This window comes from Hydra vulgaris, chromosome 13 (genome assembly GCF_038396675.1).
Source record: "Hydra vulgaris chromosome 13, alternate assembly HydraT2T_AEP".
Classification (NCBI taxonomy): Eukaryota; Metazoa; Cnidaria; class Hydrozoa; order Anthoathecata; family Hydridae; genus Hydra; species Hydra vulgaris.
In genome coordinates this window covers 45,305,592-45,319,144 of record NC_088932.1, presented here as the reverse complement: position 1 = coordinate 45,319,144, position 13,553 = coordinate 45,305,592, and the positions used below count along the sequence as shown (strand labels likewise).

At 28.1% G+C, this 13,553-nt stretch overlaps 1 protein-coding gene and 1 long non-coding RNA gene across 2 annotated transcripts; both read right to left on the bottom strand.

The window, feature by feature from the left end:
- Positions 1–3,071: 3,071 nt before the first annotated feature.
- Positions 3,072–3,875, bottom strand: LOC136089926 (E3 SUMO-protein ligase KIAA1586-like). Its single transcript, XM_065816026.1, has one exon. It carries the CDS (start codon positions 3,873–3,875, stop codon positions 3,072–3,074), a length of 804 nt encoding a protein of 267 aa, XP_065672098.1.
- Positions 3,876–5,258: 1,383 nt separating this feature from the next.
- LOC136089462 (uncharacterized) lies at positions 5,259–6,272 on the bottom strand. Its single transcript, XR_010643076.1, has 5 exons — positions 6,090–6,272; positions 5,918–6,008; positions 5,740–5,801; positions 5,579–5,635; positions 5,259–5,496 (listed from the first exon to the last, which is right to left on the bottom strand). It is a non-coding gene; the product is annotated as an uncharacterized LOC136089462 (long non-coding RNA).
- Positions 6,273–13,553: the final 7,281 nt, after the last annotated feature.

Sequence of the window (13,553 nt, the reverse complement as noted above, 5' to 3'; positions counted from 1 at the left end):
TGCGGTAGTGGTGTAGTGGTAAGAGCGCTCGCTTCATAAGCGAGAGGTTCGGAGTTCGACTCCCACCACGTCCCTGGAAGTACCGCGCTCAACTTAGTTTCTCCGCGCAGCGGCCTTGCTCGGAAAGGTTCGTGTTTCGGAGTTAAAGAGTTGAGAGAGGGTTGTACCACAAATAAAAACTAAAAAAAAAAAAAAAAAAAAAAAATGAGTAGCCTCCTCGACGGTTGTGGCCCCCCGCGGGCCTTGGGGAGGTGAATAATCTAAAAAAAAAAAAAAAAAAAAAAAAAAAAAAAAAAAATTATGAGTTTTTGTGGCAAATTATTGTTAGAACATCTTTTTTTACCAATTATCTGGTTAATCACATTCCAGGTTTTTTTGAGTGTTTCCTTGTGTTTTTTTTAGCATCTTAGCATAATAAATTCTTTTAGAGTGTTTCTTTGTTTTTTCAAATAAACTTTTATAATTTTTGTAATTTATTTCATTTGTAAATGATTTATGTTTTAGATATTTTTCATAAAATTTTTGTTTTCTCTTAGGTGATTTAAGTAAACCTTTGGTCATCCAAGGGCTTATAAGTGATTTTAAATTTATAACTATTTTTTTTATTGGAAATGCCAAATTGTAATATTTACAAAACTGCGCCAAAAAAAGATCATACGCCTTATTTGCCTCTTGTGATTGTAATATAAGGTCCCAATCAATTTTTTCTGATAAGAGATTTCGAAAGTGCAACAAGGAGTTTTCATTGATCTGTCGCATCTGGATTGTAGATTTTAAAGCAGAATAATTATCAGTTATATTATTTGTAATTAAGAATATTGGGAAATGATCTGTTATGTCAGTTTTGATTATACCAGATTCTAGGAGGCAATTATGAATATTATTAGTAAATATATTATCAAGTAATGTTGATGAAGTGTTAGTTATTCTGGTTGATTTGTTTATTGTTGGAATTATATCATGTTGAATTAAGGTATTTAAAAAATATTGAACATTTACATTTGAAGAATGATTTAACAAGTTTATATTGTAGTCACCAGTTAGGTAAACGTGTTTCTTTGTTATGTTGGTGTTGCTTAAAAAATATTTTAAATAAGATTTAAATATTTTAAAATTCCCACCTGGCTTTCTATAAATAGAATTAATGATAATATTTTTGGTTGCTTTATTTGTTATTTCGATGCACAACGACTCACAATCTGTATCATTAACATGACGTCATTACGCAATATAAAGTTAATAGATTTGTGAATAAAAATACTTACATCGCCACCAACGTGGGTTTTACGAGGTTGGTGAATTGATACGTAGTTATTTAATTCATAATTACAATTTTTTTCATTGCTTTTTAACCACGTTTCCGTGAGACTAATTATTTTAAAATCGTGGTTTAGATCATGCAATAATAGTTTTAGATTATCAAAGTTTTTATTAATACTTCGAATGTTTAGATTTAAAATTGAAAAATTATTATCTATTTTTTTACTAAAAAATTGAGTAGATTCACGGAATGAATAGTATTCACTTACTATGTTTTTTTTATTTAAATAGTCATCAAAGCTGCTATTTTCCTTATTAAAATTAAATATAAAGTTGTCATCCATTTCGAAAAGAAAAAATAATAAAATAATTTTGTAATCACGAAAATAAGATATTAAAAAATTAAAATACTAGGATATTAAATTATTACTTTTCTTTGAAGCCCAATCGCGTATGATCAGCTAATCATACGAGATGGTTGCAAACTTTCCTGCCGCTCGTTCGATTTTCATCTGTTCTCGTAGATTCTTCCTAATTTGCACTATCTCAACGCAAAAATCTTCATTTATATAGATATTTTTACCTTTAAGATTAGTGGTCTTTTTAAGAATATCGATTTTATCTTTAAAGTCCAGAAGTTTTATTATCATTGTTCTTGGTTTAACTGAGTTTTTTTGGCCAGTTCTGTGTGCCCTTTCTATTATAATGCCTTTTAGACCTAAATAATTTTCAAAAATTTTATTTACCTTCATTTCGCTGTCTTCCCAGCTTTCCCCATCGTTTTCTTTAACTCCGTCAATTCTCAGATTGTTCCGCCGTGATCGATCTTCCATTTCTCTTAGTTTGCCTCAAATTTTAATAAATGCTGATTCGTTACTTTGAATTACGCTTGTTGTTATACACTTCTCTTGTGAATTAACGACAGACCTAATTTTTTCATCTATTAAATGCTCGTGAAAATTTAGACTCACTTTAATATCTTCAACCTCTTTTTTTATTGTTTTGATCTGTTTATAATTTTCTTTAATATTTGATTCAACAATATCTAATCGCTCGTATAATATTTTTGTGCTACTACTTATGTTTAACACATTCTTTTCTTGTTGTTTTATCATGCTTTCAGTTTCTTTTTTAAACTCCTTAAACATTTTTTTCATCATTTTCTCTATTTGATCGATTGTAACTGCCATAATAAATATATCGAGTATATATATATATTTATATATATATATATATATATATTATATATATATATATATATATATATATATATATATATATATATATATATATATATATATATATATATATATATATAATAATAATAATAAAATAATAATATTATATACTTTATAATAAAATAATATCTAATACGAAATAACTTTTTGGCTTTATAAAAGCGTCTTGCTTGTTCAATGTTCAATGTGCGCAATGATTATTAAATTATCGTATTTTTCTTTGTTTGGATCATTTTCTTTGTCTTGTAAAGATTTTTGCGCAGCTCTAGTTGTAAACATTCTAGAATCAAGATTTTCATTTAGTTTACTAAAAAATTCATTTTGATTAATTTTAGAAACTTTTCCGATCTGTAGTTTGACGCCTTTAAATTTAAACTCATCCGCTGCAAGCTGCGTTTGCGAATAATTATTTCTCATTGATTTAGATATATGGTATTTTAAGGTGATAAGCCGATGTGCATCAGGTAAAGAAGTTTGCCTATGTTGTAATTTTTTAGAAAGATGTTCTAGTTCTATTAAAGCATTTAGCATTAGTCCTATGTTGAGAATGAAATTGATATCACATAATTTATTTTAAAGACCTGCATAATGGGCTCTATCTCCTCCATTACGCCTTAAATCCAATGAAGATTCATGAAAGTGTTGATACAATGCTGCATAATTATTCCAAACAGCCATCACAGATCGAGCGCTAGACGACACCCATCTAATGCCTAGAATTCGTCCAATAGGATTTAGTTTTACACTTAAAGCCATAGCAACAGTTTCCAGTTCTTTTTTGCTTTTAGGAGATGTACTGTAAATGGAATATAATTTATCAAAAAAGCTTTTCATGTTACAAATTGGTAAGATATCAACATCATTTACTGCTAACTCTAATCGGTGATTGCTACAATGCCATAAAATCAAATTAGGAAACTGATTCAAAAGTAAATGGGCCACGCCTGCCTTTTTGCCAAGCATATAAGAAGCACCATCACATGCAAAAGACACCCAATTACGCAATAACAAATTGTTGTCAAAACCAAAATCGTGTAAAGCACATATAAAAGAATTTGCAATAGACGAGGCTTCTGTATTTGTTAATTCGATAAGATCAAAATAATTACTATTGACAATATTTATTTCTGGAATGTTCACTCTCAAGCAGATTGACAGAGCAGACTTTTTGCTAATCGTGGTAGATTCGTCTATCATAAACCATACTTTATTATCGTTATGAAGAATATATTTTACAAGCTTAGTGTGCATTTCATTTGAAATGTGATAAACAATATCAGCGCATGCGTGATCAGATTGTAAAATACGTCCCATGTCTAAACCATTTTCTACCTGTAATAATATTAGTTCTTTCAAATCAGAAAATGGACGATTCATTTTTGCAATGTGATAAACAGTGCGAAATATGCGGTAGGTAGTTTAGTGCTATTGATCTGCATTTTTGAACTAAACATCTCTATAGTGTTTTTTTTTGACTGAGAAATAATTTTACAAGCCTTATCGTGTGATAGTTTATGGCTTGAAAGCTTTTTCCTCATTGATTGTTGCCAAGTGTCCATTCGCTAGCCAATTTTATTCCTTGAGATTTTTCGGCATTTAAATTATTTGCTGACTTACAAACAGAACAACCAAGACCTGTTAATGAAACTGTCAACCAGTCAAATGTTTTTAATTTCTCCTTCCACTGTAAATCAGACCAGTAATCTGGAAAAATACCATCACATTGAGGAAAGGACTGGCAAGTTTCAATACTCGAAAAATCTGTCACTTCTTTATTTATTTCAGTGTCATTTTCCAAATTACTTTTAGAACTATTACTGCTTAACTTTCTTTTCCTTCCGCTTGCTAGCCATTTATCCATATTTATAATAAGTTATTTTTTTTAAAATCATAACATTTAATGTTGAGTAAATCTACTGTGTACTTTATTTCACCAAAAAAAACTCTAATGATACTTTAACGAAAAAAAAAGCCAATGTCGCTTTTTGTTGCTTGGTAACTTTTTATTTAAAATACAAAAGAAAAGACGAAATGTTTTATAATTATCGGTTTAGTTTTTGAACTTTCTACTGCAAATTTTTAAATAACGGCCGAGACTTTAGTTCATTTAAATTCGCATATTGCCGCAAACTTATTTATAGGAGGAAAATAAAATAAAATTTCCATTAATTTATTATGTACCAAGATGGCATCCCACCCTAAAGTATGCATTAAAAAAGCAAAAGATAGGTCTTGCAAAGGGCAATATGTATATTCAAAGGATGCATGAAGGGCGCTAGAGGGGTTTCTACAAAACTTTTTATTATATTGAAAAATGCAGATTTTTTTAAAAGAAAATATTATTTAATTGAAATTTATAATCTTTATTTGTTTTTTTAATATATTCAAACAGGGTACCATCAAATATGATTTGGATACTTTAGGTTAATAGGCTAGAAGTCCTTTTAGCTTCGGGCGCACCCTCTGACCCAATATCAAGATTATTACTTAGTATCTTCATATCTAAATCCATGCAATTTAGTATCAAAAGAAAGGTTTTAGGGATAAACGCGTGAAAAGGGTGCAAGAGATTATTATACACCTCTCACACCTTGGGTAGGGTGAGTTAAAACTTAAATATATATTTTTTTTGTAACAATAAATAGTATTCATATAAAACACAAATTTTTCTCAAAAAAATCAAACTCAACTATATACAAAAATTAATATACAAAAGGATTATATACAAGTATCAACTTAATAAATATATACATACACACTATACATACATCTATCAATAAGTGTATATAGATTCAGCTAAGTGAATCTATATAAACTTATTAATAAGTATATTTACAATTGTTAATAACTACATTCCTGAATCCTTTACCACCAGGAGGTCTGTATTTAAAATAAGGCAGGTCTTTACCTCCATTTTTGTCCCATATGCGAAAGGCCCTTTTTGATTTAGGCCCAGGGTGGCTTCAGCGCAAAACCAAGAAAACATTCCTAGACAAGCCTATATTTAAAAAAAAAAAATTAAATGAGTGTTCGAAAAATTAAAATGAAAAACAAAAATTAAAACACAGTAAAAAACTTACCAAGGAGGTCTTACTTTTCACTCTGGGTGTCAGATAGCAGTGATGACATGGATGAAGCTGGTAAATTTAATTTTTAAAATTTTTAATATGAAATAAGTTCAATAAAAATTATAAAAAAATAGTGTTCATTTAGTAAAAAATTATTTAAAAAACAAACTTACAACATCATTAAGATATATCTACCAAGTTTCTCCCTTTTGCGTCTCTACCTCCTTTACTGTCTCTATAATAGAAAGTGAGAAATACCTTTTATATTGTCGCTTCAAGACAACTTGCACAGCATCAAAACAAGCAGAAGTCATTTTTTTAAGCTGGTTATAAAATAAGGCAGGTCTTTACCTCCATTCTTGTCCCATATGCGAAAGGCCCTTTTTGATTTAGGCCCAGGGTGGCTTCAGCGCAAAACCAAGAAAACATTCCTAGACAAAGCCTATATTTGAAAAAAAAAATTAAATGAGTGTTCGAAAAATTAAAATGAAAAACAAAAATTAAAACACAGTAAAAAACTTACCAAGGAGGTCTTACTTTTCACTCTGGGTGTCAGATAGCAGTGATGACATGGATGAAGCTGGTAAGTTTAATTTTTAAAATTTTTAATATGAAATAAGTTCAACAAAAATTATAAAAAATAGTGTTCATTTAGTAAAAAATTATTTAAAAAACAAACTTACAACATCATTAAGATATATCTACCAAGTTTCTCCCTTTTGCGTCTCTACCTCCTTTAGTGCCTCTATAATAGAAAGTGAGAAATACCTTTTATATTGTCGCTTCAAGACAACTTGCACAGCATCAAAACAAGCAGAAGTCATTTTTTTTAGCTGGTTATCAATGAAGCTTATATGAGTGTTAGTGGTTAGCAATGGAACATATATTAATTTTAAAATGTTAGGGGCAAGAGAATTGCCAAAAAAATCTGTTCTTCTGCAAAACTGAGCAGCTGGATTAGATCTAAAATTTGTAATTATTAGCAAAACTTTTTTCACTAACTGACTACCAGAAACATGATCAAAAGTTGCATCCTCAGCCAAAACATAAAACTTTTTTATCCAAGGCTCGGTAAGAAGTTTTCCAAACAATGCAATCATGCACATTTCTTTTATGGCAGTTTTATTGCAAAATGCCCCTCTTAAAATTGCTTGCAAACTTTTACATTTTACTGTTCCAACAGTAAGGAAATGTTTTAACTCACTGTAATGCTTAATAAAAATGAAACAAGTATGAAAAAGAATATGAAGCCGATTTCCACGATATCTAGGAATAATACTTCGTAGTAGATCATTTTTATCTAAAAAATTTACAAATTCTTCAGGATCACCTTTGATGTCTATAAACCTCATTTTGCTCATTGCTAAAACAATTTTAACTGGCATAAAATCATTTCCAAATAATTAACAACTCTCACTCCCAAGAGACTGTAATGCTGAGCAACATGAAACTGCACTTGTGTCAAGAGGGTGTAAATGGCAGTTCAGCTCATTCAAATTCTTGATCCAGGTTGTACAAACTTTGCTTATAGTAAGATGGTTGAATGCAACTCTGTCTGACATTGTGTTAGATATATTTTCAATAATCAAGCGACATTCATCAAAGCTACTTTGGTAAAAATCTGAATAAACAAATACCATATAATCAATTGAAGTGCATATATGACTTTCATAATCAAATGCTGTTCCTCCTGGTAACTGATCTTGAGCAATAACAAGACATTTATCTTTAGGCGCTAAGTTAATGCTATTAATGAGAACACTTTCTTGTGTTGTAGTATCAAACCCAAGAGTAAGATTATTATTATTATGCATAGTCCACTCTGCTGCTTGCAAATGTGAAATACTACCAAGTTCACAAGCCCTTTGCTCAACAGTACTTTAACAAGGAATATTATTAAAAATAACACCCATGTGTTATGTCATGTTATGTTATAATGTCCTATTTTGCTCATAAGATATGGAATGTTACTTGTTGGTATATTATTACACAACAACATATTATAAATTATTATTCTTATTTGTAATGTTTTTTCATCATCTGGCAATATTACACTTCTTTCCTCCTAAATCTGGAACAATTCATTCTATAAACTAGCCAATACCCTGTTACTTGTCAAAACAGTAGCATTATGCTTAATTTTGAGTTGCCTTAACTTATGCTTTTCAGTTAATTTCAAAGCTTTTTTTTTCAGCTTTAAAGTGATGAATTTGCTCACTGTAATTTTAATTTTTGTGTGTGTTTTTTCAGATCTGGTATTTCTGCCCTTAAAGCTTTAATTATTTTTTCTTTTTGTTTAACATATTGTCTTTGAACACATAATTGATTTGGCATGTTGTTTAATTCAACTTTTAATAGTGCAATCTTGTTCCGACGTTTTTTGTAAGAGTTAGCAAACCGAGAAGACAAGATAACCTACCCTTTAATATTTGTTTTATAGCGCCTAATTTCTCTCTAAATATATGTTTAGTTATGGCTCATTCGCTATAACCTGCAGATGTTGATGTTCCATTAGTTAAAGGAGATAAAACATTTGTATTGGTGAAAACATCTGAGGAGCCTGATGATAATACAATATTAGGCAAACTTGATATATCATATATCAAGTTTGCCTAATATTGTATTATCATTATTTTGTTATTGTAACAATAACAAAACATGTCCATTGTAGCATTTGTTTTCATTATTATCTGGGGCAAATGTAAAATTGTCTATTAAATACTGCTTTGCAAGCCCAGTTTTAAAAAACGTAACAGGAAAACTTTTTTCTGAATTCATATGAACTGCAATGCTATAAAATATATTAATTATAAATAATATTTATTTTGCTAAACCAATACAGATTTAAAAAAGTCCAATTAATAACTAGTTCAATTGTCACGTGACATCAAAATCAAAACATTTCACGGCATAATTACTACTACTTTTTTTCAGAAAAAGTGAATCTACTACCAAAATTGCCAGCGATTTTAGCATATATTCCAATCTATAAAATTTCCTTAAATTTTCAGTATTAAAAGAAAAATACTTTTTCTTGTTGAAGTTTAAAAAATTGTCGAGAACAAACTTTTACTTCGATGATAACTTTGTTTTCCTTTTTGATCAACTTTTTCAGCTTGTCGTAAATGTCATTTATTTGTAAATACTTAAATGTATTTTATACTGAAATTATTAATTGAAATATGAAGATTATAAAAAACAACTATATCTATTCTTAAACCATCAACAAGTTTAGTAATATTGTTAAGGCAGAGGATGACTTTGACGCTTCATGAAAAATTTGGAAACACTTTTTTAAGCATATTTCGGCTAACGTAAAATTGAAATTCACGCATCCCTAATATATGGCTTAAAAAAGGTTTATTTCAAAATTCAAAAAAACGCTTACTGTCCTCAGCCCTGTTAAAATTTCTAGCCCAATACAATGATTTATTTATGAGACTCCTAACCTGATTTTTACATGTTTCTATCTTAAAATGTTTAGTGACTTGTTGAGATGTTTTGAGAAACGAATCACTATTTTTTGTAAATAATAAAAATTATGTCCATTTTATCTTAAAATTATGTATTAGAGTCAATGGCTATTTGCAACAGTTCAAAATTAGCAGTTAAATACTTTTTGCATTCTCCTTAAAACACAAATTTCATTTTTGGCCCCATGATAGCAGAAAAAAAAAGTTTAATTTTTATAAATAAAAAACAATATATTTAAATAATGGTAAATATAATGATATTACAATAGCTAACTACATTTCAACTATTTAGTACGATTAAATAATCTATATGCGAGTGTATTGAAGCCTAAAACAGTTATTATTGGTGAGAGTATATATTAGAAAAATGAACCAGAAATCCTTTGATATATACTTGATTAACAAATTTCTACCTAATTGGAGTAGAGTTTTAAAGTGTCTGAGTATGCTTTTTTTCAATAAAATTTGGCAGGTAGTAAGAAAAAAGGTTATTAAGATTGAGAGAATATATTAGAAAAATGAACCAGCATTCCTTCGATACATACTTGATGTCCAAAAAACAAGCAAATTTTTAACAACAATAAATTCATAATAAATAAAATTTTAACTCAAAGAAATCCATGCAAAATTAAAGTTCCATAATTCTAGTATTCAAAAAATATCTATGTTGGTACATATTTCTAAAAACTAACAGAGCAAAACAAGTTCATACCATGCAACTTTTCAACAAACTTGAAAAAGCGTGTCACAGAACTTGGCCGAAAAAACGGCTCCGTAAAATCGCGTACGCGTACCTAATATATATATATATAAATTGTGTCAGTGTATTCTACAAATAGAGTGCTCAATGTTCTTAAAGAACAGAGCAATAATAAATTTTATATATATATATATATATATATATATATATATATATATATATATATATATATATATATATATATATATATATATATATATATATATATATATTAGTAGTAGAAAATCACTTAACATATATTTTTTCCATTTAACACTGTGTTTCATCAACAAAGATTCATCAGAAATGCATTTCTTTGTTGATGAAACACAGTGTTAAATGGAAAAAATATATGTTAAGTGATTTTCTACTACTAATATAATTGCTCTGTTCTGTTAAGAACATTGAGCACTCTATTGTGTAGAATACTTTTTAAAGTTTTATATATATATATATATATATATATATATATATATATATATATATATATATATATATTAGTAAAAAACACTTATCTAAATTTTATCTTCTCCTTTAAATATTACCGTCGCTGGATCATCAGGAAGAGTTCTTCATGATGATCCATTGCTGGATCATCAGGAAGAGTTCTTCCTGATGATCCAGCAATGGTGAAACTTAAAGTAGAAGATAAAAGTTAGATAAGTGTTTTTTACTAATTTATTATTGCTCTGTTCTTTAAGAACATTGAGCACTCTATTTGTAAAATACACTAACATAATTTACATATATATATATATATATATATATATATATATATATATATATATATATATATATATATATATATATATATATATATATATATATATATATATATATAACTTATGACAATATATTACACATGCTACATAATATCATAATATTTTATTTTATTTTAAAAGTATTACTTTTAAAATAAAAACTTACTTTAAGTAAGTAAATGTTTTTTGAGGAATTCTTATCATTTGCACTATATATTTTAAAGTATATTTGGGATCCTCAAAAAACATTTACTTACTTTTAAAACAAAATCAAATATTATGATATTATGTAATATATTGTCATAAGTTATACTATATTATATAGATTATATTATCATAGGTTATACTATTAAATAATGAATATTGTCATAGGTTATAACATTCAGCAAATGTTATATTTCAACGATGTCTAACCTATGACTTGTTAATTTTATACTAATAGTATGATTTAGGATCTCAGTACTAATAGTATGATAAGAATCTCAAACCATTTATACTTTAAATTATTTATTTTATATTTGTGTCATTTATAGTATAAGTAAGTGATATACGTATAATTATATTTAAGTATTTATATAATTATATATATACATAAATATAATATTATTGGGTCAAATCATTATGTTTCAACCAATCGCCTGTGGGGTACCATTTCTGATTTTCCTAATTTTTACATATTTTTATGTGCATTATGTAGATAGGTTAAATTTGAAATTTCAGACTTCCAAGTACAACAGTTCAGAAATTATAGCCTTAGAAACATGACACAGTGGCCCCCCTCGATATACATATGGTCGAAACAGACTACTTTAGAGCTGTATAACTTTTTTCTCACTTTCAACAAGTGTTTCATTTTTTCTATAACTATTTTCTGGATAGCTCTCTCTTTAAAAAAGTGGTTTTTATTAATTTGAGTTAAATTAGAAAAAAATTATGACCTCCTCAACTTTGGAAAAAATCCTAATATTGCTAAAATATACCAAATTGAAACTAATTATTATTATTATCATGTATTTCGCCGATAAGAAAAGTTTACAAGTTTATGCAATACAAATATATAAATACATGGCTGGGGCAAGAAGAAGACAAGTTCTTTCTTATCACCAAGCCCCTTTAAATAAAAATGTCAATAATAAAAATACAAAACAAAGTAACTCGTAAAATAAACGTTAAACAAAACGTTGCGTTAAAATAAAATAACGATAAATAAAAACTAAAAAACATTTTACGCTATATTACAGTGTAATATATCCAAAAGTATACGAAGATTTTTTAATTAATAATTTTAATTAAATTATTTTTTTCCTAACTGGTTTTAGATTTATAAACCTTTTGAATTTAAATCATAAAATAACAGATAATACACGAACAACAAACAAACAAACAAAAAAAAAAACATTTTTTAAAAACATTTTTAGTATCATAATGTGTCTTTTATATATGTAAAGCTTATTATATCAGATAAAAAACAACTTCATAATGTACAAATTGAACTGTATATAGAATATATATTTAAACCATATTTATAAAGAAATAGACAAACGTGATTACTCCTAATCAAAGGCTTCAAAAAAATTTTAACTCGCTGTCATTTATTAAAAGTTTTTGCTTAAGTTTGTTTTTAAATTGTTTAATAGAAGAAATAGTTTTTAACTCATTATTTAATAGCATGTTCCATAGTTTAGGACCTCTGTTAGCAATTGAGAACTTAGTAACAGAGTAATAGGTTTTAGGTTGAACATAATTGTTTTCTGAAAATCGTGTTGGGTATAGATGATATTTTTTTTCCAAAAAAGAGTTAAATAAAATAGGTGCTATTTTTTTATTAACTTTGAACATAAAAATAAGAATTTGATAAAGATTTAGTTGAAATACGTTGAGAATATTAAATTTAATGAATAGAGGTTTAGTGTGTGAGAAACTAACTGTACCATTATTCTATTCATCTACAAGTTTTTACAGAAAAGTTTTCTGATTAGCTACTACTGTCTGCAATAAACGGGCAAAATATAGGCAGCTTGTTGAAGTTTAGAACTTAAATATATCTAAAAGCAAAATGTCCACTCGCCTAAAAAGTCCATTTTTCAGCCATTTTGAGATGCTTGTAAATTTTTCTAACATTTTGTTTTGATCTAAGATTAACAGCATATAAAACCATTAGACCCAACTATCTGAAAATGCAAACATTATAAACTTGTTGAATTCACATTAAAAATGCCAGCATTTTTAAATCACCCTATTTTTCAATCATTAACGGTTGTATGTGTTACTAGAAACCAGTGCCCCTCTAATCTGCCAACTGGCCTATGTGAAGGGCGCAACTAATTATAAGTCATTTTTTAATAAAATGAAAGATATGGTTGGTTGTTCTCTTCTTGATCTGGTCTTTATAGTAGATAGGAGCATAAATAAAGGGGGCAGTAACTTTTCAGAAACCTTCATTATGATTCAAATAAAGGTCTCTAAATTAATTTAGATATTTAGATACTTAATATCTAAATATCTAAATTAATTTCAAAATGAAACCATTATTTCTTTAAATTCTATTTTATTATAAGTAATCAGTGGTGTTTATGTCGTCTGGACCCTTCCCCTCCCCTCACTCACTAAGGGGAGGGGGAAGGGGGGTTTGGGGTAGCATCAATCAAAGGGGGAAGGGGGCAACCAACTTTTAGTAATTTAATTAACTTTTGTTATTTCAATTTTAAGACCATTACATTGGATATTTTCTAGAAAATCTGGCACACATTTTTGATAGTCACTATCAAAATTTGAATCTTATGGTAAAAGCATAACAAAATGCAATAAAGATCTAATGGCCTTAACTGTATAATCGTTAGAAAATGAGTCATGTATGTTTCATGCTAGAAAATTAATGCTTGTATCTTTGTAAGTTGATTGTCCCCCTTCCCCCTTTGATTGATGCTACCCCAAACCCCCCTTCCCCCCTCCCCTTAGTGAGTGAGGGGGAGGAGGGGAAGGGTCCAGACGACATAAACACCACTGATTACTTA

What these genes read in the sequence shown, in the direction of transcription:
- LOC136089926 (XM_065816026.1), bottom strand. Translation starts at nt 3,875, where the DNA reads ATGAATCGTCCATTTTCTGATTTGAAAGAACTAATATTATTACAGGTA.